A 23,952-nucleotide genomic window follows, 5' to 3' on the forward strand; every position below is an offset into this window, starting at 1 on the left:
CCAGCCGTAGGTAAATCCAGCGCCCGCGCAGCCTTATCCGTTTTCCTCGGAGCAGCCATAGACGCTCTTGCGCACGCAGTTGTAGTGGAACGATCTCGCGCAGCGGACCGGTCTCATCCCGTGCAAGTGACATCTGCACTCGATGTTATATAGTTCATCATGAATTTAAGAACATTTTTAATTACTCATTTTATTGTTATAATCTGCAAGAATGTGGAAGGACAAAAGACACAACCGTAAGTATTTATAAATTACAATACGTTTGCGCTATCAATTTAAATGTAAATTAACTTCTATCGCTGTTTTTGTAGTAGTAAATAACTATTATAGTAACACGTTAAACGTGCACTATTTTATTAGATGTCTACATAGAAGTTCCAAACTAGGTAGAACGTAGAATTTTAATATTACTAGCATTTTACTCTAATAAACACTACAATGTAAGTAACTTTAATAATCTAATTTTTAAAACCGTTATTCTTAAACTTAGGTATTTAATAAGTAAACCACAAAATCTGAAATAGGTTGCATCGTAGATCCAGTAGGAAATAGGAACCTATTAATGATGTGTGTGCTTGCTTACACGATCCTAATGCTCCACAATGTCAAACAATAGGCAGTAAGACGTGCCTATGTGCTTGCGATATAGCACCAGTCAATGCGCAATGTTTGATAATGTCATTATCATTTTAATTCGTAAATTGAGCCTTGTCACCAAACCAAGGTACATATAACTTCTTTTCTTAAATACTTAAGTATACCTACTTACTGGTACTACCGTACCAGAACTATGCCTGAAAGAGAGCATCTCTATGTAGGTGTGTACCTACATTAGGTAACTACCTCCTATACCCTTACTACTGGAATTTTGATAGGACGATTGTGGTTCGGCGGTTAATTGATCGGATCGCTATATTTTAAAAGTAGCTCCATCATAGTAGGTACATAATATTGTCTAATATCAGGGCCTCTACCTAGTGCACCTTAGTCTTTGTGTTTACTTAGCAAAACTAAATTGACAGACTCCTACCCAGGTATCTACTTAGAGCGTGGCAAAACCGCACAAAAATCACAGAACGATTCTGAACCAAGTGCAATAATTAAAAGTTTTACTTACTGTTCTACTTACATATGAAATTGAGCTACCTATTACCTATATGTCACATAAATACTTTCTATATTAGATATCTGCAGGAACTGTAGCTCTAAGTATTTCGTTATCCGATCAATGTCCGCTTTACTAGATACTTAGGTACAGGTACCTAAGTTCGCAATGTTAGAGTAACTAACTGTACCTACCTACCTATAATTTTTTTTTTCATAACTCTATTAGATAGGTCCTTGTGTAGGTCAGTTGCTCGTAGTTAAAATTCACGTTAAAAATACACATCAACTTCATTATTTTAGATTCCCATCGTGGCAAATTAATTTTAACATCAAAATTGACTTAAGATTAAGTTCGACTTTTGTACTCCATTTTTGTGTGCAATAAAGTTTTTATATAAAAATAAAGAAATAAGTGCATGGTAGAACACAATTTTTCCTCGTGGACAAAAGAAATGATAAATTGTTAAGTACTAAACCATTTTTTGTCCTTAAAGTCATGAGCATGACGTATTATCTTGTACACAATAACCAAACTAGCAACTCTCTCGACAATCAGTCTTTCATGTTCAGAAATTATTACCCACTTTATCTGGAACTAATTTCTGCAATAATTAAGTATTTGTTAATTTCTGCTATCAGTTCGACATCTTCGTGTGTAAAATGTAGAGGCTGCCTAGATTATATGTATAAGTTAGTAAGGGTAATAAGACCTATAAAAACTAAGTTTCTATTGGATTACGCATTCGCAGCATTGCATTGTAACTGATGTAACATACAAGGTGTACAGACTTGGGTATATCAAAAGTTCTAGTTTATTTAGGTACATTAGTATTCAGTAGATATGAAGCGCCAAAATACCATAAGCTTTCTAAAAGCTAACCAGCCCATATTAAAATTACTTGATGTGAAAGTTCGTCGATTAATATGGCGCTGAAAGACTTTAGTGTAAACATTTTTTTTTTCAGAATATAATTAATTAGACAATGTTTTTAACTCTTAAATTACAATACATTCAATAATGATTAGTTTAAAACTCATATCGAGTTCAATCATTAATTGTGTATTTATTTTTAAAATTAGGGAAATTCAATTGTAATCTCACACTACAAATAAAAGCTTCTAATTCTTATTTCAGGGACCATGTGCGTTTACGTATAATACGTTTAATTACTTACTCAATTTAGTCTTTTCCAGTTCTTCCACTTACACGTTTTCCCACATTCGATATTTTCAACTTATTAAAAAATTGTCTATAGAAAATTGTATTGCTTGTTTAGTACATAATTACAATTTATTAATGTAATTAAATGTACTAAATTAAACCTACATAATATATTATACTATTATGTACAAGTATAAGCATGTGCTTTGAGTTATAGCGTATCTACATATTTTGTTTAAGATCGTGTTTGTCGTTTCCGTGTATTACTAGTGTTACATAACTCTTAACCGGTAATATTATTTCTAAAAAGTGGAGCGAATAACTTAACAAAAAAGAAGTAAAACTAAACAACATTTAACTTTTGTATGTCTTTTATATACTTTTTACAATCCTGTAACAAAAGGTTAATTTCCATTGCCATGCTTTTTGTTAAATTCGTAGTGATTAAATTTTTTACCTTTGTTTTTAATTCATTTCAAGATACTATACATACATATAGCTTTTTGGTAGAGTGCCCATAATACTATTAACTTCTCTATAGTTATACATTGACCGATCAGCTTTTATAAGTAGGTAGGTATGGGATAATAAAGTAAATTAATTTATAGAATTGTAGAAAGAATGCGAATATTTTATTCATGTTAAATTAATCCCACTTAGTCTATTTTGGTACAGAGATAATATTAATCTTTCTCATATAAAAATGCTACCTAAAAATAAGTTTTAAGTAGGGAGGCAGATAACGATTGTAAGATTATTTTGACGTCATTTTTTCATGACGTAGATCCTACCTTTAAAATCGGACATGCCATTTCAAAGATAGGACTGTAAGTAGGTATGTACCTACCTATTTCTAATAATGTGGTCACGGTATGAATAACATTTTTATAATATACGATAAACTACTTACTGACTTTTTTATCATCTCTTGTCGCAATAAGTAAATAATTTCTAAACTAAAAACACAAGTTAATAAAAAATAATGTTTCTATCCACAAATTGAATACATCGGTATAGTAATATTTATTGTGTAGTTACTATGTGTGTGCACTTAAGTCCAGCACCACAGTCCTGAGTGACGTTTCTATCGCCTACAGCTAGATGACATATAAAACTTATTAGAGTATGATTAGAACCACCAAAAAACCACTTCATTGCCTCCGTGTTTAACACAGCCCATAAAGAAAAACTTTAGAACCTGCAATATGGTCAACAAACAATAGTTAGAGGTATAAATTCGATAGACGATGCGTCTACAACATGTTTCATTATTGTAAACAAGTGGTTTTACGATGATTAATACTTCATTATTGGTAATTATATTTTTCTGATTTGTACTTTAGTAAGTACGTAATCATACCCTTTGGTTACCTACTCGTATGACTACGAGCTGATTGAAATAATAATTATAATATTAAAGTTCTTAATTACTTTCTATCATCCATTAAATACATCAAATTAATAAGAGTAAATGCAGAGATCTCTATTGTAATTTATCCTATGAGAAATAGGGGTAGATCATTGCCTATATTTCCCATCATTAAAGCTTAAGAAGAAGTATTTATTTTTCACAATTATGTGTGTATGCTTAAGTCCAAAGTTAATAACAAATATGAACTTTCCAATTTGGTGGATTCGATTGGCGACCAAATTCTTCTAAGTAGGTACTGTACCTATACTAAACTAAATTACTATCAGTGACTCGTGTTGATCCTGTTTCACATGACCAACGGCGCATGGCGAGGAAGCATTCCGACCTTTCCTCAACATTTTTTACCGCCAAAACGTGGGCGCGTCGTTTGTACGACGGCAAGTGAACACTTGATTTGTAAGAATGCACGATCGTAACTTTTCAGTATTTTTTGGTATTCAAAAGGACATTTGACAATTAGGTAGGCCTACTTAAATTTCTTTTTTACATCATATTTTAAAGAATTTAAAGCTTTAGAATTTGCCACACGGGATGCAGTATGGTCAGGTCAAAGACATTATACATTTACTTACTTGACCTGACCGCAGACTGCATCTAGTGGACAAATCCTTTAATATTTTATCTTAGATAGGTCTTATTAGAAGAGTTTAAGAAAAACCTACACGTTTTTTTTTGTTTTTTTTTTATTAGGGATATTAAGTTCCACAGCTAACAGATTTTAATGATCTTATGATCTGTGTGTTCTTTGATTTATACCTGCCGATGTTGACCTTTGTAATTTTGTTATTTTGACTGTGACTCCTTTTTGTACTTAGTAAATTTTTTGAACTTTGGCCATTTGATATTCGGAACTGATACATATACCTACATCTGCAAACTGTGGTTTTTTTGTTTTTGAACAGGTAAGTAATTGGCCAAAATGCCTGATAGGTACAATTATTTAATAACTATTACGTTAACGACGGCATGCTTCAAAAGAATCTTTTATTAATTCGTCATGCGATACGACTTTGTATAAATATACTTTACATCCTTTGTTTTTTGCTTTGCGCATTACTGGTTGAGAATGCTTAATGCATTAAGTTCGCCTTATGTTAAAATTTATTTGGCATTAAAGTTTTAAATAAATCTATCTATACTAACATAAAGAGGTAAAGTTTGTGTGTTTGTATATTTGTTAAATTGTAAGGGGTAATCTCGGGATCTACTGAACCGATTTTAAAAATTATTTCACCAATAGAAAGCCACATTATTGCTGAGTATCATAGATTATATAAAAAAATCGCAAAATTCCACGCGGGGGAAGCCGCGGGAGGAAAGCTAGTAATAAATAGATGAGGACGGTCAGTGGGTTATGTAGGACTCTCCCCGCCTGCGCCCTAAAGGCGGTGCCTGCCCACTAACCTGACGGTGTCCACAGGAGCCCAATGAATCGGAGCTATTGTCCTAGCTTAGACATTCGTCCACAGCTCCGCCTCAGGCTAGAAGCTATCGTTCACGGGCGAGCCTTTCCGGCTTCGAGAGAACCCCCAAACCCCTTCTCCAGTTTTTATAGAGGTAGCCTAGGCTAGGATGCGCGTAACGATATAACTACTAGGTAATCTTATCCGGGTATTTCATCGTTATAAATCGTCGGTAAGATTATATCGTGGCGCGCATCCTAATAGGCTGGCAGATCGGCCATTTGTTGTAAGTGGTCGCGTACCGGACTGAGTTACAATGCCAGAGGCCGAGGGTTCATTTCCCGCACAGTATAAATAATTGTGTGCGTGAACATATTTTTTGTATTGGTTCAGTTTTCTATCTATAATATTTACAAAAAAGCCTAGATAGGAAGGACCTGTGCCTTAGTCATCGTTGAGTCGGTCTCAATTATTTAATAATTTCCCTATGTGAGTCAATAGAATTTGTTCAAAAGGTAGGAATTTCAATATGGCCATGTGTAATAAATCATCATAATAAATCAGAGCATATGCGTTTTAGCTCTGACTCTTGTACAACACGTATGATTAAACGCTATTACAATGCCTAACCTTACACAACCTAAGCAATTTAACGAGAAGGCCCATTACATGACACTATTTTAACCTTTCGTTGCAAGCAATTTCATGTATTTACATAAAACAAGCTGTGCATTACGTATTATGCCCTTTATCTAAGACATAACGGCAACTATTTGTTTGTCCAGAGAATCACTTAACCAAGCATTTATTTTACACGGCTTACTTAAGTAAGTACATCAGTTCAGTTAAAAATAGAATGCAATAGACTGTGGATCGTTGGCCGTGCTTAACAGAATATTATTTTACTCTCTTTTGTGCAACGACGATATGATTGTAGTATCTTCGAGTACGGTAGCAGGTGGATACAGTATGACTGCTCAAGTAATATAGTCCTTATTATTATTACGACGCGATGATTTAAATGCAAATAGCGTCATATCATGTGAAGAATGTAAGTGTTATTGGATTGCTGTATGAATGAAGAAAACCAGTTGGCAATGTCAAAAAAAAAGTCAAAATTTCTTTATTTGTTTAGACTAATAAATAGTTCTTACAAATCGTCATATGCTCTTAAGGAGCCTCTACATGTCTCATAATCTTTTTACCCTACCAGCGCTTCGAGACCAACATTTGGCAAGTGCTGAGAAGAAGCGCCGCAACAAACTCAGTCACCACTGTCTGCCGGTTTATATAAATAAATAGAAATAGTAGTAGTAGGTACATTCGATTCAGGAGCAGTTCACTGAATTTACCATGCATTCTTGTATGGTGTATCATAAGAATGGGTATACAAGATTGCGTGGTATATTAAACAAGGTAGTGACGTGCTAATATCTAGACTTACATATTAAGGTACTAGTAGAAATGACTCGCATACATAAATTTGAATAACTTGGATTGACCAGTCCCCGAAAGCAGCGCCTGTTCACAGACATGACGAGTGAACCAGCCATCGCTTCACTCGACCATATTAGAGGGAATGTAACGACCCGCCTCACTACGCCACCACCCCAGAGACATTTTAGTGAGAATGACAATGCCAAGTTATCTCTTTAAAAAAAAAACTAATAATAAAGCTAAGTAACAGTCCAGATTGAGAAGCATGACACTATAACATTTGAGAAATTATTATTAGTTTATACAATATTACTTTTCATTTTAATTCTTTTTAGTGCGAGCATGAGAGGACCATAATCCAACTCCCAGGATGACTTATCATTAAGAAAATCTCGAGTTGTATAATAGGCTTTTTTAAGCATGTGATCTTTAACTATACCTTTAAATTTATTATACGGTAGCTCTTTATATTTATCAGGGACTTTGTTATAAAAATGGATACCTTGTCCCATAAAAGTGGCAAACACTTTATTAAGTCTAAAAGCGGGTATAGCCAATTTATTTTTATTTCTAGTGTTAATTTGGTGAATATCACTTTTCTTTTTGAATTCGTTAATATTTTGTTGAATAAATAGAATACAGTTTAAGATGTATTGTGAAGCGGCCGTGAGAATGCCAATTTCTTTAAACAATTCTCTAAGGGACGCTCTTGCTTTCATTTTATACAAGTATCTTATCGCACGTTTTTGCAAAATAAATATTGTTTCAAAATCTGCAGCTTTGCCCCATAGCATGATTCCATATGACATTAGGCTATGAAAGTAGCTAAAGTAGACTAAGCGAGCTGTTGAAACATCGGTTAATGCCCGTATCCTTTTTATTGCAAAAGCCGCTGAGCTGAGCTTTCCCGCCAGAGTTTCTATATGGGGGCCCCACTGGAGTTTTGAATCCAGGGTAATTCCCAGAAATACAGTAGAGTCTACCAGATCGATTGCATTATTATTAAGTTCTATTTGGGTACTAACTGTTTTTACGTTAGGCAAAGAGAATTTTATACATTTTGTTTTATTTGCATTGAGTTGTAAATTATTTGTAGTGAACCAACTTAAAACTCTTGTTAGTGCATTATTTACATCGTCAAAGTTATTTTTACTTCTATCAATATTAAAAATCAAAGATGTGTCATCAGCAAATAACACGATTTCGCAAGAGTCCTTAACAAAATATGGTAGATCATTAATGTATATAAGAAACAAGAATGGACCCAGAATGGACCCCTGCGGAACTCCCATTTTCACAGGTGACCCAGAAGACAAAACACCATTTATGTCAACTTTTTGAACTCTAAAGTTTAAATAGGATTGTATTAAATCCAAAGCCGAGTCCTTCACCCCATAATAGTGCAGTTTGCGAATTAGCGTTTGATGTTCTACGCAGTCAAAAGCTTTTGAGAGATCACAGAAGACCCCTAGTGCATTTTGAGAATTCTCCCAAGCCTCGAAGATATGTTTAAGTAGTGCAACCCCGGCATCGGTGGTGGAACGACCCTTGGTAAAACCATATTGTTCACTATGAAATAGTTTATTAGAGCCAAAGTGAATCATAAGTTGCTCCTGTATGATTTTTTCAAAAATCTTGCTTAGAGCGGGCAAGATAGAAATGGGTCTATAATTGCCAGGGTCGGTTTTGCTACCAGACTTAAATAATGGCATTAGTCTACTATGCTTCATGAGGTCGGGGAAGATGCCCTTCTCTATGCAATTATTGAATATTATCGCTAACTGTGGGGAAATTATATCAATAATGTGTTTGACTATCTTGACAGAGATGCCCCAGATATCAGTTGTACTCTTTACATTTAAAAGATTAAAAGTTTTAGTGATATCTAATGGAGTAATATGTTTAAAAGAGAAGTGCGAGTCACAGGGTGTCACGTGGGTTTTCAATATTTCTTCAGCCTCGGAGGGAGATGACTTTAAGTTGGCAGTTGTTGCTGAAGCTATATTACCAAAAAATTTGTCAAAAGCTTCCGCTACATCTTTATCTGCAGATATCAAATTATCGTGAACTTTGAGAGAAAAGTCATTATCTCTTGGTTTTAGTTTACCAGTCTCTCGGTTGATAACATTCCAAGTTTCTTTTATTTTATTACTGGCGTTCCCTATCTTGTCCCGAATATAAAAAGACTTAGCCATGAAGCAAACTTTCTTAAAAAATTTTGAATACTTTTTTACATGCTCAAGAAAAGATACACTATTATTATACTTTTTCATGCCATAAAGTTCATATAACGTATTTCGACTTTTGTATATTCCCTTAGTAGCCCAGTCACTAAACTTACATTTGGTATTTGGTTTTAATGGCTTTACCGTAAAAACTTTGTCATGTTCGGTTTTAATACATTCGAAAAGGTTATTGTAAAGAGCATCTGGGTCTCCTCCCTGCACATACGGGACTAAATGCAATTTATTTTCAAGATTATTTTTAAAACGTTCTAGACGACTAATGGTTACAGGTCTACATACGGCATTTTTATTACTTTTATTATTCAAATTATTACAAATAAATTCTACTTTAATACCACAGTGATCTGACGTAAGATTGTGTATGACAGCTTTATTGTCAGGGACACAGCTAGAGAAAATATTATCTAGACAAGTAGCTGTGGTTTCCGTAATTCTAGTTGGTTCCTTAAATTGACTAAACAAATTAAATGACTTAAAAAGGGAAAGTAGTCTTACAGAATATGATGATGAGCTATCTAGTAAATTGACGTTAAAATCTCCACAAACTAAGACCTTTTTGTTGCTGTTACAAGTTTTATTAAGAGCATCCTCAATAGCCGCTTCAAAAATACCAAAGTCCCCAGAAGGGGGTCTATACACACATACAATGATGTAACTCTCAAGCTCGACACAGGAAATTTCGACAATAGTAGAGGATTGACGGTCGCCGTCGACCGCTGGTCACATGACGCCGCGTGCCCTCGCCAGGTTCAAGGTACCGACCATCGCCAATTACGGCAGAGAGCCGCGATCGAAAATTAACAATCACATTTTTTTTCCAAAGTCTAATTAACTTGGTCGTTTCTTTATGAAAATTAGACAGGTAAACCTTTCACAAAACGTGATACTGTGAACATTACTGGAAAACGAGTGATCGTTTCCTCGTAACTACCTACTTACGTATTTAGCATACATTAAAATACATAGTCATCTTTAACGTTTCACTCAATTAGATGGTTGTATGTAACTGAAATAAAATTATGTACGAATTAACTTATAGCTTTAAACTATAGTCAGGAGTATATTTTGTTAGACAATATGATTTTTGCGTATTTAATCAGTAACGTTTAATTCCGCGACTTCGTACGCGTGGATCCCGTTTTACCCCCTTAGGGGTGGAGTTTCGTAAAATCCTTTCTTAGCGGATACCTACGTCATAACATCTACCTGCATGCCAAATTTCAGCCCGATACGTCTAGTGGTTTGGGCTGTGCGTTGATAGATTACTATGTCAGTCAGTCAGTCAGTCAATCACCTTTGAGTTATATATATTTAGATGTTAACAAATAGACTGATTCTGCACGACCTTTTTGGGTCACCAAACTACATCAATTTTCCGAATGGTTAGTTACTTAGTCCGAATTTCCTTCTGTAAGCTCTACAAACAAATAACGCTAAAATTTTCTTTCAATCGCACAAAACACGAATTTAATATTTGAACTACTTCTAACAAGATATTGTATTTTAATAGAGCGGACGTGTCTTCTTGACTCTACATGATGTTATCAGTGCAAAATTCCAAAGACTGCGAAAAAGTCATCATAAGTGGGTAACTTACACGCAGCACGAGCCGCAGGTGTTCTATCACACACAAAGCGAGTAACCTAGTGAGTAATGCGGTGCGATTCGCTATTCTGATGCAGATGAATGCGCTGAGCCGCCTCGCTGCCAGCCGCCTGACCTTACTAGTACTTCATCAAGACCAATTGTTATGCGCACTACTCGTAATTTATACGACTAAGTGTTTCCAAATTGAATTTCCTTTAAATCACAACCTTGTTTGTGAGCTGAATGAATGCATTTTCTCGAAGCAAGTTGCTTAATCTTATGGCGTAATGTGATGACGTACGAAATTATTATTTGCGTGCAATTATTACAGTTTAACTGGCATCAATAAATTCTCTTATCATTAATTCTTATCCTATTAATTTTAATGTCCAAAAAGCCAGAACAATAAACGTAATAAATAACTTATTTAGATTATGTATTAATGAGGTATTGACTTCTTCGTGGAATTGGTATGTCATCATTCTAAAAATAAATATCATTAACAATATAAAGGGTAGGTAGATAGTAAGTAGTAGATCGGCAGCCTGGCTGCAAAAGATAAATTAACATTTGAGAGGCAGTTGCTTAGCAGTGGTCAGATGTAGAGGCGCATTTAAAAACATCTAAGGATTATATCTAAAATGTTTGACGGGACATACTAAGAGAATAATATTTCGATCATGTGAATTCATTTGGCCTAACAACTAATATAGGTAATACAAGATAGCTGTAAATATTAAACACTGAGTGCATAGTAATTAGGCTGAGTTGCACTACCTAACTTTAACCGTAACTATAATGATAAACGGTGCTTTTTGTATGGGGCTTGACAGATTTTTAAAGTTAAAAAGAAAAATTTCCGTGCTTTTAAGCTATTTTATGAAAAACATTATTGGCAGGTGCCTCATGAGATAGGATTGTCCGTGGTGTTTATCTTTTCTTAAAGGTTACTAAACCTTTGTTTGTCACCTGTGATCCGCTTTGCAATGGAGGGAAGTCGAACCTTAAATTCGAACTTTTCCTATGTCTGATTTCGTTGCGGATCTAATTAATCAAACATAGGAAACTGTCATTGGACAGTTTAACTTTCCCCCGGGTGAAACTTGACCTTCACTGGTTGGGTTTTTATTGGCGGTCAAGCTGTAGATCCTGGCTACACAGGAGTTGCAGCGGTGAGAACGAGAGGTGGGAATAGTCCCGTTTGTTAAAGTTATAGTAAGATGGTGCAACCCAGCCTCAGATAATTTGTGCCTTAAAAATATTCGTTTATGACGTCAGTTACCTAAAATATTTATTTAACAGAAATATTAATTACGGTATGCCCTGTAGTGCTATATTTAGCCTAATCTTTATCTGCTACAATTAAATATAGTCATTTATTGTTTATTATCTATTCTGATAATGAAATGTCTGCAATATGTTTATTTTGAATGAATTATGATTAAGACAAGTATATTAATTGCATTACCGATTTCGTATAGAATGAAAAAATTATAAATCCGTAGTACCTACGTCATGCGTGTATTTATTGAGTGCAGGATATTGTAGTTTGATGAATAAACTTCACACAGGTAAAATATGGGAAGTCGTGGCCAGCAATTAACACCTAATTATGTACTCTGTGAGATTTGCGACATTATTCCTCATTAACAGAGGTTTTCGTGACTAATCGGACGTGACCAGTGCAACGGCTAGGCGACATACTTGTTTACTCCACATATTGCCATTAATTATCGAATACGTAGGAAATATGAACGTGTTTTGATTGTAATTATCTACACAACTATGTCCCATATTAGGTATGATGAGCATGGTACTTATAAACTCAATGTTATAAAAAATAAATTTTTAGCTAATATTACGTGTCCAAGTTGAAGTTGTCACCGTATGAAGTCGGGTAAAAATTATGAATTTATTTTCAGTAGGTATTTTATTAGTTAGAATGCTTATTATGATTCTAAAAAAGACAAATAAAGGTTTGACGATCTTACGGTACAAAGCTTAAAGTTTCTTCCAGCCGAGCTAACCCATCTCGTACCTACTAGAACGCCTCCAAATGGCACTATTTAATTTATTATTCATTACTGTATTTAACTAAATGTATTTATCCCTATTAGTCATTACTCAAAAGTTTACAATTATTACTTATGATTCTAAATTATTGTGGTTAATAAAAAACCAATATTAAAATAATTTCATTGACGTCGATGCGCGATGCGACATCTTTAAAACCAAACATCCAATCGATGGTGCAGTCATATTGAAATGGCATTGTACCTATGCCTGAAATACCTACACAAACTTTATTTTAAGTAAGTAATACTCTTTATTTGATTTGGGTCTTATATCCTCTTGGATATGAACCTACAGATCAAGCATCAAAAGTTGCTTGAGAAAGAGTAGATTGTCATTTCCGATTATTTTTCATCTAGCATATTTTTTTTTCAATAATGAAGCAGAAACTTCTGAAAATTAAGCCTGAAGAGTTCGTTTCTTCACGAAAACGCGCGCTGATAACGACCGACATCATGTTTTATGACGCTTTTGCAGCATCGACGCGCGGCGTTATCAAAGTTGTCTCTACAAACATACGAAGATGGATTACTTTATTATATTAACGACGTATAAAACTCAAACAACGATCGCTCTACGTAAATAAATAACAGTCATAAAATGATTCATTTCTTTACGCGAATTTCGTCCTACCTAAATATCGCATCTGACTAACGAATAGATTACTTGTGACAAAGTAGGTAAGTACAAGTACTAATAACTTTCCCTCCCTAAACAGAAATGATAACAGTAAAGCAGTATTAATTAAAATGTAAACATTACCAAATAATGTGTCAGATTAAGAAACATAATAAGGGATTACCGAACTCTAGCTACCTACCTACTTACTATGAAAGTTGTGATGTTGATTATGTTATGTACAACTCCTTAATTATAAAAAAAACTTTATTGCACAAAAATGATACAAAAGGTGGACTTAATGCTAAAAGCACCTTAGAAGGTGTAAATAGTTTTCACAATTTATTTCTGACTCATAATAAGATTGAACAGAGTACCTGAGTATAACAAATGTTCAGGAATGCTGTTAGCTAGGTTTTAGGATTAATGCTTTGAGATTTTAAACAACAGTTCTAGCTCGACCGACTAGCTCACTGCAGGAGTAAACATTAAGAGATTAATCTTTGTATCACTATTTAAATAATACGCATATTGGGTTTACTAAACATACAGATATACATTCCTAGTATTACTCGGTGGTGTTTATACTTACCACTTTGGCTGATTAATCATCGCCATAAAAGATGTAAAGTAATGGACAACACGCATAAGTTGTAATATTAAGTTAAATTATGACTTAATTTAAAGTTTAGATCACACACATTACACTAGTTTTTATTTCACCTCAATCCATCCAGTATTACCGAAGATAGAGCCTCGAGAAGTTTACGGACTTTTTAAAATTTTCAAAAATTTCCAATATTCGCGCGTGACGTCACAACATGATTTTGCAGCCCCCGCGCGTTAACCCATTGACCACTTTTTGTCTTTTTCCAACTAAAATAAAATTTTACCTAACTGACAACTGTTGTTAGTTGTCATCGTTCAATCACATTTCAAACTAGGCGCTAAAAAAGTAACCATTATTATGCCACCTATTGCCAATTTTGTGCACTATGAAGCCATTTTTACATTTATGCACTTAAATATAATTTTTCTGGAAAAATAACCAAGTTTGTGTCTCTGTGCTCAATAACGAGTAAATTGTCCAGTTATTTGTTAATTTTATTTGGAAAGTTTTCCGGAATTTTTGAAAATTGGTGAATAAATAGATTTCGCTATGTTCTTTCCGAATTTTATGACCTCGTTTATAGCCACGCGCGCGCCCGCCTTATTGAAAAAAATCCGCCTTAAAAAGGTTTTTGACAACTACTTTTTCATTTTATAATTTTTGGGACATAGACAAGCTAAGAAGCTTTGATAAATGTGATAAATTTCATGTAATGGAAGTTAAATAGATTTAGAGTTGTGAAACAGTCAAATTAATGTACCTGCTAAATTGCGAGTTCTTTTTTCTTTGGTCATGGCAGGACATGCTGCCGGGTGTCCTAAATATGCTGAAGTATAAAAAAATTCGCGTTGCTGAAGTATACATTTTTTTTTGTCTTGTTTGTTTCTACATTACATAATTGTATCCTACTAATATTATAAATGCGAAAGTTTGGATGTCTGGAAGTTTAAAATAAAGTAAAGTAATGTTTATTTCTCACCAACATAACAGATAATATTATGATAACAAGCAATCAGGAAAAACAAAAAGTAAGAATGTTGGTGGGTTGATACCTGAACTAGGAAGATTCCTGTGTCTCAGGTTTGTTCCTCTTTCACGCAAAAAGTACTCAACGGATTTTGTTGAAACTGTACAATATTATTGTTTTGTTTGTAACCCAGATTAACATATAGGCTATAATTTATGCCGATCTGTGACACTAAATTTCACGCGGGTGAAGCCGCAGGCAAAAGCTAGTCGTGAAATAAATAGGAAAGTTTAAGGTTCTGAAACGTAACGCCTCATAAGAAGGCTCAAGGTCACCCAAAGGGTGATGGAGCGGGCTATGCTCGGGGTTTCCCTGCGTGATCGAATCAGAAATGAGGAGATCTGCAGGAGAACCAAAGTGACCGACATAGCATGCAGAATTGCTAAAATCAAGTGGCAGTGGGCGGGACACATAGCTCGTAGAGACGATGGCCATTGGGGCAGAAAATTTCTTGAGTGGCAACCACGGGCTGGAAGACGTAGCGTGGGCAGGCCTCCTACTAGGTGGACCGACGATCTGGTAAAGGTCGCGGGAAGAACCTGAATGCGGGCAGCGCAGGACTGTTCATTATGAAAAACCTATGGAAAACCCAAAGGCCTCTCGCCTTTGTCCAGCAGTGAACGTCATTTGGCTGTAACGACGAAATAGGAAAGAATGTAACTATCAAAAATCTTCTCTAAGGCAGCATTTTTCCAATTTCGCAACGAGCGCGGCAATCACACTTAACTAACAGACTAACAGAGAGCATAGCGAAATCTATTTTAATCACCAATTTTCAAAACTCTCGGAACACTTTCCAGGTAACCACGTTAATTTGTACCAAACGACTGGACTATAATTAAATTGATATAAAAATTTGGGTACATCTTCTCAAAAACAAAAGAACTGGTGCTAAAAGGGTTAAGTGACGCTTTGACATTTGTAGAGGGCCTTGTAGAAGGGGAGGCTATGGTGCTGAATGTGGATTAACTCGAGTGTCATAGTAACTTATTAGACTGCTAAGCTTGATGATAAAAAGAAAAATATTTTATTCAATGTACGATGGTACGATGATAATTAGAAGTCCGAACTGCAGTTGTCACGTTGCATTGCTACGCGCCAAAGCAGATTTTCGTTGTGCTGAAAAAGTTTAGTTTATCTTTTCATTAAATGATAGGTAAATAGGTGTACCAGAATCTCATGGCAAACAAAAATATTGGAAAAGTGTGTCTTTCATATGGCAAATGTATATGGCTTTATTGTCACCTGTCAAAGTAAATCAAGTGAACTGTCAGTCGCTGCAGAAATTTTGTAATCTCTTCATGCCTATTTGTTATTTTTGTAAAAAAGTCGAAAAAGCTCAAGCAAGTCATATTGTTTTCAATGTGTATTGTAAAATAAGGCATAATTCAAAGTCAATCTTTGATTTTAAAGCGCGTCGTTGAGTTGACAGTAAGTTGGAGTGAAATTGGATACATTTAGTTTATTGCCTAACAGAAGGAGGGTTTTTTTTAAATATTATTCTTATAATATATGGTTTAAACAAAACGTGGGATTTTTTTAAATCTCAGGTCTTTTGAACGCACATCAAAAGACCTGAGATTTAAAAAAATCCCACGTTTTGTTTAAACAGTAAGCGAAAAAAAAGTGACTTGAAAATGGAATACAAAATGATAAGGTATGGTAAATGATAAGTCTTTATCAATGAAGAAGCAGAAGTTCAATTTCATGTGTCCTCCATCTAGATGTTGGAACTAAACTAAACTAGCCTAGGCTAGTTTCCATCGTCACTCAAAGTTTGGCTGCGGTCTCAAATTTGGACTTAATTGAGGTATTTTTTGGGTGAGAGACATAAGAACTAATGCCGTTTTATATCAAAAATTCATACTTAAATGTAATCAACCAGGTACAAAGTATTTCCTCGTATGTTAGTCTGCCACTCTTTAGTAAGTCCCGAAATCCCCGCTTCGGCTCCCCTACTAACCATTCTAACCATTGTACACAGATAATATCTTACATGCAGCTTTTCATGTTACTACGTCACATTTTCAAAATCCGCGCGGAAAATCGCTCCGAGCAGAAGAGCGCACTTTGAGCTTGAATATTTCAGTCATTTTTAAAGATATCAAAAAAGTAAAAATACAGTATTCATTCTAATTTTTTGTAGTTTTTTTTGGCATCTTCAGCAAAAATTGTGCGCCATGTCCATTAGTAAAATAATAATAAAATGCTTTGCTACCAACCATCTGGTAAACAAAATACAGGAGGATTTACTTTTTTCATTTTATATTATTCATTTCGTAATAACAATATACATGCACATTTTCATAAAGTTTTTTCACAGTTTTAATTAAATCAAATACTGAAGACTGATATAACTTAGTTGTACCATCTAAATCTACCCGTACTCGTTTAATCGTTGAGTCAGAAAACGTTATTCATGTAGTTACTCGTAGAGATGTATTACAGTAACACCCAAATGTTAAATTAAATATTTTTTAAATTGAGTCATAGCTAAAGAGACAACGAGAGCGATCAGTGTACCTAATATAAATATTAATAATTGGACTCTATTTAAGATCCCTATAATATGAGTTTTTTTTTCTTATAATATGAGTGAAATACTCTTAAGTTAATTTGCTAACAAATTCTAAAAAAGAAATAACAAATAAGGAACCTCACAACTTATAATGACAACGTCCGTATTTTTAATTTGGTACTTGGGCACTTAGAGAATATGATTTGTACCTACCACCTGGGTAATAAAATCCGTTGTTTGAGAAGCGGCCTCTACCGCGTGTACAAAGATAGTTCATAATTCAAGACCATGACAATAATTGGTGTATTGTTTGACTGGCGCATATATTTATATATTTATTTTTGCCAAGTGTCACATGACTTTCAACGTAGTAAATTTTATATTGGTTAATTTTCTTGGTGATTCAAATGATTACAGCTATTAACATGGGCAACTAACCACAATAGAACATTAGTCAAGTAGGTAACTGTATTATTAATTAAACAATGAGCTTTTAGACAGTGTATAATGGTTAGACATAACAAAAAATGTTTCAGTGTTATTTAATAATGCTACCAAAAAGGTACCTAAAAAAAATCAATATTTGAAAAAAAAATGGAAATTCTTTTCAGCGCCTTTAATAATACCAAATTTTTGTTTTGATGTGTACTTACTAACGGTTTTATATTAATACTAACTCAAATACTTAGTACCTACTTTTGTTTCGTTGATTAACACGTTATACTTTAATTGTGTTACGAATCTTACAAAGTTATTAGCAGTTTTGAATACTGATCACAATTTTCAGGCACCTCAGATTATCAGGCTTTAATCCGAAATCTACATGCAAGTATAGGTGTAGGTACTTGGACTTATTTAAGCAGGCTAAGGTTGAAACGAAACGGGATAAATATTTTACTTCCCTCCAATGAGCTTTATCTAGCAGAGAATTTTCTAAATGCAAACTTACTTTTGTGTAGGTCTGTTGAACGTGCACATAGTTGACGGCTTAGCAGTTAATCTAAGAGTAAATCTTTGGTATCTCAGCGAATTGGTTCATAATGTTATCAGGCAAATATTAGCATTGTTGTCGTTAGCAGCACCGCCGACCTTGCGACACACGTATGGATCCATATTTTAACCTAATAATCGCATACACCTGGTGTTGTTTTTTTACGGTGTGCAAAGGTTACTTCACTTGCTCCAAATAGGGCTAGTATGTATACATAGTATATTAAACAAACATGCCTGCCGTTTACTATGATATCTATTAGGTAATAAAATAATGCTAATCTCATTTAAGTCGATTAGGTGCACGTCATTCACCACTTTAAATAACTTCTGATTCATCTTTGATACGCACCCAATCACAATTTATCATAAGCTAGTGAAAATAGAGCTAGGTGGAAAATATCCATTACAATTAATATGTAGTGTTTGATGAATTGTAATTCTTATCTAAGGACTTTATTACAACGAAAAATAATTAATATGCGGGAAAATGCATTTTCCTCTTGTCTGAGTAATAATAATAAAACAGACAATATTCGCAAGAGTAACTTTAAGCACAGTTCTTAATTTATTAAATAAAACTTATAAGACCCATAAAAACTTAAAGGACCCGTGTATGTGGCACCCAGAATTAATATTCCTTTATGCCAAGCCCTAATATGCAATGTTTGTCTCATAAGGTAAAGCAAGTTTTTACAGATTTGCAACCGGAAAATATTAGATTTTTGAGTCATACGTGTGGGTTTCCTATAAAATACCTATATCCATCGTTTGTGTCAACAGTTTAATCGACTGTGTACTACATTTGTCTGTTGTGTCTTGTTTTAATATCCGTGATAGAATCTGGCACCGATACGAATTGCGAAGTCATAAGTGTGCTTTTTATTGAGCACTGGCTTAACCAATATCTTATTTGCCTTGGAGATTTTTTTCTACACCTATCCATTTTTTGTCCGCAAGGTCTGCGCTGGAGTGTCCGTCCTTGGACAATGGTGACAGCTACACTCAGTCCGAGTTCCTCTCGCGGCTCGCCAACGAGTGCCGCTACGACCGACTGCTGCTGCCCACCTACCAGACCCGGGACGTAGTCTACGTCCACGCCAGTGCATACGTGTACTTCATTCAACCCGCAGAGGCCCACGATTTGGTGAGATTTGCAATTTATATCGAAGTTGCAAAGCGCATGCAAAGTTGGAATCGGTAAATTATAATATTAATTGACTTTGCCATCTACAAAGATCTCATAACAACTTTCTTGTTTCATATCTTTTTCAGAATTTCAAATTGCACTTTCTTTTGCAATTGCGTTGGACCGATCCACGGTTGGCCTACACTCTATATTCGCCCGAGCGATCCAAGATCATCGGCGAGAGTGACTTGCGGCAGCGCATCTGGGTGCCGCACCTGTACATGTCCAACGAGCAGTCGTCCAGCCTCATGGGCACCGACAGCAAGGATGTGCTCATCTCCATCGCGCCAGACGGCGAGGTGCTGTTCAGCCGAAGGATGCAAGCAGTTCTCTATTGTTGGATGAACCTGCAGAAGTTTCCGTTCGACGATCAAACATGTTCAATGAATTTAGAAAGCTGTGAGTAGTACTTAATGCAGTACCTATTACAATTTTTTATTCGTATAGATCTGTTCTAAAAACGGCAGTTTCATTTCTAACATAACGACAACTGTTTTCTGAAATAGCTTGATGATCATTAATTTATTATTCATTCTAAGGGACAGTCGAATAACAACATTAACAACCCTATTGATAGTACCGTCAACTGTAATAGCCATAATGGTCTAATAATGTACGTGAAGGTCAGACATTACTAAACTTTGCTAAGTATTGTCTTAGGTAGGTACGTACCTTCTTAAGACATTTTTTTTAAATCACTATTAATACCTAGCCGATAACTAATCAGGGCTTTAGGTAGGTACTAATGGCGGCTAGATAATAAACAAGCCATTTAATGTAAACGTAAATACTATTTTTTTTTACAGGGAAATATAATGCATCGATATTACGGCTGATGTGGGAGCGAGACAACCCAGTCCGATTGTCTTCGGAGTTGCATCTTACTGAATATTCCCTAATGGATTTTTGGACAAACGAGTCCGTTGTCCGAGGAGATATTGTAAATATGCGACTCGGGGGAGGTAGATGTAATGTCATTTTCTATGTTTGTGCCGTTTTGTATTTTTTTATTGGGGCTTTCCTGATGTCACTATAACTTAAAGCCTTTAATAAAATGGTGACATTATTCCAAGCCTCTTGTAGAACATAAATTTACATAATTCGTATGTTACAGCGGGAAATTACAGCGCTCTCAAGTTCACCTTCAAACTAGGCCGAGAAGTAGGCTACTACCTCATGGATTATTTCATTCCGTCTATGATGATAGTTGCCATGTCGTGGGTCACGTTCTGGCTGCAAGCAGATGCTTCAGCACCTAGGATTACTTTAGGTAAGTTATTAAATAAATTCTATAAACCCAACAGAAATTAAAGAAGATATTTATTTTACAAGGAGAGTCCCAGATAGGTCACTTTGTTTGTGGAGGAATTTCCTTAAACCCGGGATTACGGTTTTCTAACTTACACTGTATTTCGAAAGGCATCTATCTACCTACTTGTGCGTATAAATCATTGGCAATTCAGTAAATCCAGAACTACCTGGTTGTGACAGAGTCTAAACTACGAGTACTACGAGACGAGTAAAATAGTTGAAATGCAAAGTTACCTGAAATCTGTGATCTATTTCAGGAACAAGCACCATGTTGTCGTTCATCACTTTGGCGTCTTCCCAAGCGAAGACTCTACCAAAGGTTTCATACATCAAGGCGAGTGAGATATGGTTCCTGGGATGTATTGGATTCATTTTCTCTGCACTCGTGGAATTCGCTTTTGTTAATACCATCTGGCGAAGAAAGTAAGTAAAAAAAAACAGTTCTCAGTTGAAAATTATTTGGAACAGAAAACCCAATAATTTAAAATCTGTATTGATGTAGAATGTTTTTTACACATTCAAGATACCAATGTTAGAAGTTACGTAGAAACAGGATATTTGATGAACGAATGTCATAAATTTTAATTAAAAATGATAGACGGCTTTGCTTACGTTATGCATCAGCTCGATATTAACAAATGTTTGTATACTTCAGTAAACACGAGAGTATAGGCACATGACACTGTTTACCAAGTAGTAGTGCGGTGTGGTCCTCTGCTAAGACTATCTCCGTGTGTCAAAAGTAGCCTTAATAGATCAATCACTGCTGCGCACGCGCCGCGCCGTCACATGTCTTACCTACACATGCTAGGCCTAATTGGAGTATTATATTCGTCAAGTACAACGATCTTTGCACATTCTGTCGTTATTCTCGAAACTCAATTCAAGCTGAAGGGCTATCTTGGCTGATCATACCTTTAATAAAAGTTAATCTAGAATACGGTCTTAAGTATTTCTGTCGTCTTTATATTTATTCTATTCATGCCACATTTCGTTAGAATACATATTAGGTAGGTATACACGACTAGGCTTGATTTGATTTCGTCTTACTGTAAAATGACATTAATAAACCTCATAATTGAAATTCCAGGAAAGTGGTTAACCTGAAGAAGGTGAACAGCAAGTACATTCTAAAGAGCACGCTGACACCGCGGCTGGCGCGCAAGGAGCTTCAGAAGGAACTTCAGGAGTCTTCACCACAGCTCACCAAGTCGCGCTCCTGCTCCTCGCTCAACCAGGACCACAGCTCCGACCCCGCCGGCCCGGGATACAACAACTACCTTACAGTACACGTGAGTGGAATTATGATTTTTTTTCTACCATGGAGTGTGATTTAAGTGATATCAAAATTAAAACTCGTTAATTCTTTCGGAGACCAAGATTCATTGGATTGTACAAAATAGGCAATTGTTTATTATGTTAGATACCTACATTATATTATGATTACTTATATCTTTAGAGAATTTCATGTGAGAAAATAACCCACATCTGTTTAGTTTAACTGAGTTCAATGTCCCGATGCATTTAATTACCTATGACAATAGGTATCTTCAATGTTACTTATGTCAATATGTAAGTAGATTTTGACTTGTTACACTGTAGGTTTACCATTGTTCGTATTCAAACTCAGAACTATTAATTTTTATGTCTGTGGCATAATTTTTTTAACGGCCCGGTGCGTAATTATGCTCATAAGAATCGTGCGTTAGTAATATTTTTTCCTTTGAAAGTCACCTGTAAACATGTTTACTCCGTTAGATAGCAATTTTTTATCTATCCAGCGATATTGTTAACTGTCGAAACTTTATGAACCGTAGCACTTTCCGACTGAATACTTAACCTGACAAAGTGAATCCGAGTTCCCCTGGGAAAATCGATAATTTCAATTTAAAAAAAATAGTTTAAATGCGACTCTTATTGTCTTCTCCATTCTAAACAATGTCCCCTTAATATCCCCAGAGCTTCCCATCGGCCCTGAACCTGCCGACGATCACGACGCAGAGCTTCGACGAGCTGGTGCCGAGTGGCAAGCAGCAGCCGGGCGCCGGCAGCGACAACTCGGACGAGCCGCCCAAGCACCACACCTGGACCACCATGACCCCGCAGGAGATCGCCACCTGGATTGACAAACGCTCCCGAGTCCTCTTCCCGCTTCTATTCATTTTCTTCAACATCATCTACTGGACCTTCGTCTACTGCCTATGACGAATTAACAACAAAAACCCAGCCACGTCAAGTCTTACTCGGATAGGGAGTCAGTTACTCATATAAATTGACCCGCTGTTGAACTACCTGCTGGGAATTAACTTTGAAATAATGATCGAGGAAAACAATACCGTCTTGGTTTTAACTTAGAACCGCAGTTTTGTATTGTCGACCATTGAAAAATAGGTATACTCATGCAATTACTCATATATATTTGCCTGACCATTAAAATCACTTTAATATAATTACCTACATGCGTTAACTATGCATGTAGGTAGCGAATATCTAGGTAGTACCTAATTTTCAATGGTATGATCAAACTATGAAACTTTTCGTGGCCATATTTGTATTTTTGTATTAAAGTAAACAATAAAGTTCCTCAATGTTTGAAATTGCGAGCCTTGCCTGGTAAAAGTCGATAGTCTTTGTAGTAGTTAGCATTAACCAGTAGCTCGGTTCATCTTACGATTAGAATAGTTAATTTAGATTACCCAATAATCTCTTTTCCTTATTTTTTGCGCACTAGGTAAAAAGTTGTCATTATAATGACAAAGTCTTCTCAATGTCCACAAAAACGTTTCTAGAGAGATCTAGTCCATTAAAATGTTAGGAAAATAGTAGTAGATGTCTGTTGAAAATCACTGGTAACCTAGTGACGATAAAATAGTGACGTTTTATAGTGGCGATATTCTTTAAAACAGTAGGTATTACTTTAAAAATGTTTCATAATACAATTTCAGTTAAGTAGGTGTTTACCTAAATATTTTTATTTTATTACCTACTTTAAGTTTTAACTTTACATCGAAGAGTTTTTTAATGGCAGCGTTGCATTTACATGGTTGTGCATCGGATAAGTAGAAAAAATCGGGATTTTGAAATCCCTAATATGCCTAATGAGATTATTTTTATGTAGAACAAAATAGTTATAGTTATTTATTAAGTAATTTAAGATCATGAATACTGTAATCTCATTAATACAAACATTTATTTTATTTTATTATTCTTTTTTGTCGCCATTTGAAGATGCAAGGATGTAG

The 23,952-nt window shown here is 35.1% G+C and overlaps 1 protein-coding gene across 2 annotated transcripts; it reads left to right on the forward strand.

Annotated features, from left to right (window-relative positions):
* The first annotated feature begins 47 nt into the window (after positions 1 to 47).
* On the forward strand, positions 48 to 23,912 carry LOC135074557 (pH-sensitive chloride channel 2-like). 2 transcript variants are annotated; one of them, XM_063968883.1, is made up of 8 exons: positions 48 to 236; positions 19,171 to 19,357; positions 19,486 to 19,798; positions 20,206 to 20,367; positions 20,514 to 20,669; positions 20,968 to 21,133; positions 21,801 to 22,002; positions 22,670 to 23,912. In XM_063968883.1, the coding sequence occupies exons 1-8, from the start codon at positions 160 to 162 to the stop codon at positions 22,913 to 22,915; spliced, it is 1,509 nt and encodes a 502-aa protein (XP_063824953.1). In that variant the 5' UTR covers positions 48 to 159; the 3' UTR covers positions 22,916 to 23,912. The 2 variants fall into 2 exon arrangements, with proteins under 2 accessions (XP_063824953.1, XP_063824954.1); XM_063968884.1 differs by having other exon boundaries at positions 20,206 to 20,361.
* Positions 23,913 to 23,952: the final 40 nt, after the last annotated feature.

Source organism: Ostrinia nubilalis, chromosome 9, assembly GCF_963855985.1.
Source record: "Ostrinia nubilalis chromosome 9, ilOstNubi1.1, whole genome shotgun sequence".
In the NCBI taxonomy this organism is placed as follows: Eukaryota; Metazoa; Arthropoda; class Insecta; order Lepidoptera; family Crambidae; genus Ostrinia; species Ostrinia nubilalis.

Bases quoted from the DNA above. Each gene is read 5' to 3' on its own strand.
- LOC135074557 (XM_063968883.1), top strand. From the start codon at position 160: ATGAATTTAAGAACATTTTTAATTACTCATTTTATTGTTATAATCTGC. The intron at 19,799-20,205 runs GTGAGTAGTACT...TTTTTTTTACAG, and splicing joins TTCAATGAATTTAGAAAGCT to GGAAATATAATGCATCGATA. The intron at 21,134-21,800 runs GTAAGTAAAAAA...TTGAAATTCCAG, and splicing joins AATACCATCTGGCGAAGAAA to GAAAGTGGTTAACCTGAAGA.